Raw genomic sequence first — 4,786 nt, forward strand, 5'->3', positions numbered from 1 at the left:
GAGCAAATCAAAACATAGAAAATAAGGTTGGAAGATAACAAAGTGATTGCCTCTGTCCAACAAGAAGAGCTATGATGACATCTTTGTTAAATAGGTGACAATTACTCATTATATTATAGTTTTCTTGTAAATCATTGTTTCATAGTTTTGGATTTAAGTTTTTATGTATTTATTTATTTATTTATTTATGGTTTTAATGTATGTCGAATATTAGAACTTTTTTATTTTTATACTTGTCGGTTTTAATGTATAGATTTTTTTTTATTTTTGTGTCAGTTATAAAATAAAGATTTGATGTATGTTTTAAGATTTTTTTTTTTGTTTTGAATATGTAATTAGTTTTAATTTTTTCATGAATTTATAAAAAATACTTTTGTAATGCCAAATCCGTCGCTAATCTGTCACAGGCAATCTATCGGTAATCTGTTAGTGAATTATTTTTATACTCTGTCGGTCATCCGTTAGCAGTTATTCCGTTGGTAATCTGTTGCAAAAGCATTCTGTAGGTAATCCGTTGCAAAAATATTTCCGTCGGTGATCGGTTACTAATTACCGACGAAGAAATATGTTGCTAAAATTTGTTGTAGCCTGTCGGAAATCCGTTACAAATAATTAGCGACAAGAATATACTGACGCCTTTGCGTCTGTTGCAATTCCGTTGGTAAAGCCTGTTATCGACGGATTACTAACTCCGTCGGTAATGCTCTTTTTTGTTGTAGTGTTAGTACAACACACAAGATAAAAACTACCAATTTCACAAAATATAGAACGAAAAAAAAAATATGAGCTGAACCTCTTCAAATGGAACACAACCCCAGAAAATAAAACCCACAAAGCTTTAGCGTTTTTAAAAGATACGATTTTCATCATAAGCCAAATCAATATCTATACATTAATCTTCTAAAAAAATAGAAAATTTTCTTTCACTAGACTTGAAATTAAAAATAAGAAGACTCCTTGAATAGAAAAAAATGCTAAAAGACATTGAATGCTAAATTAAAATTGGCAAATAATGCAGCAGCTCACTGAATGGCAGATGCTACCCAAGCAAGGCTGTCAACATACTCCACAATTTTACTCACATTGTATTCCTCATTAAAAGATTCCTTCAAGACATTATCCTCGTGTGCAGCTGGATTGTACAAAAGAAAATGACCGCTGTCATTTACAATACAAATCTCATTGTGTGATGTATATCCAAAAAAGAAGCTACTGATACACTGTGAGGAGACATTATTGCGCTTCACCCATGATTCAGCCACCCCATACTCATCCATCACCCACACATCTATGCTACGCCCACCCTTGACCCATAACATCACACAAATCTTTCCAGCCCAAACTCCCAAAAGTTTTGATCGGTTGTTATCTGATGATAGAGAATCCGGAAGAGGTATCTCACGGAATGTCTCTAAACCCAAATCAAAAGCCACTATCGTGTATACATTCCCCTGGTCACAATAACCAAGCCAATGAAGATGGCCATCATGCCCATCCACACAAAGGTAATCAGGTTCAAAAATCTTTGTGACGTGAGATGGAAACCTTTGAGTAGTGAGCTTCCATGAACCCTTTCTCATGCTATAAACCTCAACTTGTAGCATCTCTTTAACAACATATGATATAGTGCACAATCTTGAAGGTGGTCCGATAAGGCCTTGAAGCTTAACAACTTTGTAATCCTTAGTTTTGGGATCATACCCGAACCGAAAATAGATGGTGTTACCGCTGCAGGAGGGGGTAGAATATGGTGGGAGAGTTGACACAGCAGAGAGAGAAGGGTTCCAAATGTGGATGACATCATCACTATAACAAGAGCATATTAATCCGTGAACAGAACCTATAACTTTAATCATGCTGGTAGTATGTTCAGCTTTGGGATTGACCGGTGGGAATTTGATGAAATCTGTGGGTATGTGATGGGGAGCTTGACATGGGTGTGCTGTGAACGGTTTAGGGTCAAAATATGTCTTTTTGTAGAAGACCAGGAGAACTCGATTGTTGTTATTGATGGAACTTTTGAGATGGGATTTTATAAGGGAGGGTTGAGATAAGAAAGCATTCCAAGATTTGGAAACGCACCTCATTTTAGCAAGTTCTTTGGCCAATAAGCGGATGAATATGTTTGATAAAAGATCATCCGAGAGGTTCTCCATGATTGTTGGGTGTTGGATTTCAGACCTGAAGCAACAATATATAACACATCAGTAGAGTCACCAACGAGAGCGTAAATAATAAAAGTGTAGCATTGTACTTATAGAAAGACCAACCTAGTAATTCTTTTATTTGTTCAAGCTCTGATATCAACGTAATAGCACAATTCCCACCTTCTTCTGATAACCCAGTTAAATTCTTCTGTTCAAGAAAACAAAAGTGCATCAATGTTTACAGTGATTTCAGAAAAAAATGGATGGATAAAGAACCAACACAGCGACATTACTAATAAATTTATGAAGAGAAAATTACTACAACCAACTTCAATTTATACCAAACCCCTTTCATCTACTTTTAAAATTTAATGCTAGGGACTCTCGGGTATGGACTTGAAAGTATATTTTTTTTATTAAGGGTTTAGGTCATTTTTGGTCACTTAACTTTTGGTTTTGTGCTCATTTGGTTACTTAACTATTTTTAAGTTTTAAAAGGTCATCAAACTTTTGACTTTGTGCTCATTTAGTCACTTAACTTTTAGATTTGTGCTCATTTAGTCACCTAACTTTTAAAATCATGCTCATTTAGTCACTAAACTTTAAAAAAAAAAAAAATTAAAAGCTTAGTGACTAAATGAGCACAATTTTAAAAGTTAGGTGACTAAATGTGACCAAAACAAAAGTTAAATGACTAAATGAGCACAAAGCCAAAAATTTGATGACCTTTTAAAACTTAAGAAGAGTTAAGTGACCAAATAAGCACAAAACCAAAAGTTAAGTGACCAAAAATGACTTAAACCATTTTATTAACAGAGGAGAATTTTTAAATAAGTTGTTTCCAACAATGTAATAGATTCTTAGCTTAAGAGGTAGATGTGAAGAGAGTGGATATGTGAACTCAGGAAAACCAAGATAGCCCGGTAAAGAGTTCATGAAATTTCATCCTATGTACATATCCAAAACAACATTGCAAAGCTAAGGATGCGTTTAGTTGCGTAAAAAATGAGCCGTTTTCCGAAAAAAATTTCCAAGAAAAATGAATTTTGAAAATGCATTTAGTTCGTTAATTTTTCTAAATTTTTCATTGAAAATGAAAAAATTTTCGTTTTCTAAAATTACAAAGAAATTGAAAATTTTTGGAAAACCGATAACAATTGTTTTCCACATTTTTCTAATTCCAAAATTTTTGTAAAATATCTACACACACCCACACCCACTCCCACCACATCCACATCCACATCCACCTCTACATGCCCCCACCTTAAAACCCCCCGACCTACCATCACCATCACCATCACCACCACCACCGTCGCCGCCATCACCACCACTGCAACAATTGCCGCCGCCAACACCACCGCCTGTCATCACCACCACTGACGCCACCCCGTTGCAACCACCACCACCGTCTCCATCATCGACACCACCACCGCCCCTACCACCGCCACCGCCCGCACGCCCACGCTACCATCGTTACCATTTTCTAAAAATGAAAACCAATAGAAAAATACACATCTAAACATGTTTTTTAATTTTCTAAAACTGAAAGTGAAAAATAAATAAGTTTTACCTAAACGCGTATTCTAAATTTTCCAATGAAAACAGAAAAGGAAAACTGAAAAGAGAAAACGAAAAACGGAAAATGAAAACTGTTTTTCTGTAACTAAACGCAACCTAAGTACTTTATAAACTCCACCAGTATTGTCAATATTTATCAGTTTATGGGCAGTTCCAATAATAGAAACACTTGCAACTCCCAAGAGATAATAGATTACATTTTTTTCATGACTTTTGAGTAAAGGGCATCTGAGTTCAACTCATAAGATGATGCCACTCGATATTAGAAACAATATATAGAAATCAAGATCAAACTAGCAACACAAGTTGAAGAAATATCATAAAAATGGAAAAAACAAATACTATCATTATGCCCTCTTACTAAAATTAGCAAAACTCAAGAGACAACTTACAATTATTTGTCCAGCCTCCTGCGAAACATTATGGGGTTCTTCATGAAAATCTGGTCACATAAGAGTTTTTGTAAGTGGCAGTACATCATAAGCAGAAATTCAAGTCAAGTATTTGTAAAAAGGCTATTCATATGAATATCTTAAGTTCCATACAGACAGATAAGAACATTTAGAAACCCATTGCCACTTATCACTTATTATAAGAAAAATGATTTAGAGAAGCACAACTATGAAAGACAATTCGATGCTTATATTCATAACCTAGTCTAATGGGATGGTTCAACCACGTGACAACTATAATCTCAAATTATTTCGATCACTAAGCAAATTCTTCACGTCCAAAAGCACATGTTGCCCCTGCTTTCAGGCCCTTGAATTACCAATACCAACAGTTTTAGAAAATTTAGCACAATTCAAAAGTTTAAAAATCCAAATTAGCAAAAACAAAATTAAAAAAAATTCAAGAATATTATTCATGCAACACAAAAAAAGATTTATATGTACATAAACTTCACCTCCACAGTGATGAGAGACATTGGCCAACTTTCACTGTCACCATAATACACCCCTCTATTTACCCCAAAAAATAGTCTCAGATTTTCTCATTGTACAAATTTAATGAGTAAAAACTACGGCCGTCAAAATTGTACCATGAAAAACTAACCAACA

General features: G+C 34.6%; 1 protein-coding gene across 1 annotated transcript; it reads right to left on the reverse strand.

The window, feature by feature from the left end:
• Nucleotides 1-918: 918 nt before the first annotated feature.
• Nucleotides 919-2,410, reverse strand: LOC145062481 (F-box/kelch-repeat protein At3g06240-like). Its single transcript, XM_079010083.1, has 2 exons — nt 2,271-2,410; nt 919-2,181 (listed from the first exon to the last, which is right to left on the reverse strand). The coding sequence occupies exon 2, from the start codon at nt 2,154-2,156 to the stop codon at nt 1,023-1,025; it is 1,134 nt and encodes a 377-aa protein (XP_078866209.1). The 5' UTR covers nt 2,157-2,181; nt 2,271-2,410; the 3' UTR covers nt 919-1,022.
• Nucleotides 2,411-4,786: the final 2,376 nt, after the last annotated feature.

This window comes from Lactuca serriola, chromosome 7 (assembly GCF_051521515.1).
Source record: "Lactuca serriola cultivar US96UC23 chromosome 7, Lser_US96UC23_V15, whole genome shotgun sequence".
NCBI lineage: Eukaryota > Viridiplantae > Streptophyta > Magnoliopsida > Asterales > Asteraceae > Lactuca > Lactuca serriola.

Excerpts from the sequence above, each read along its gene's own strand:
- LOC145062481 (XM_079010083.1), bottom strand. The coding sequence starts at position 2,156 with ATGGAGAACCTCTCGGATGATCTTTTATCAAACATATTCATCCGCTTA.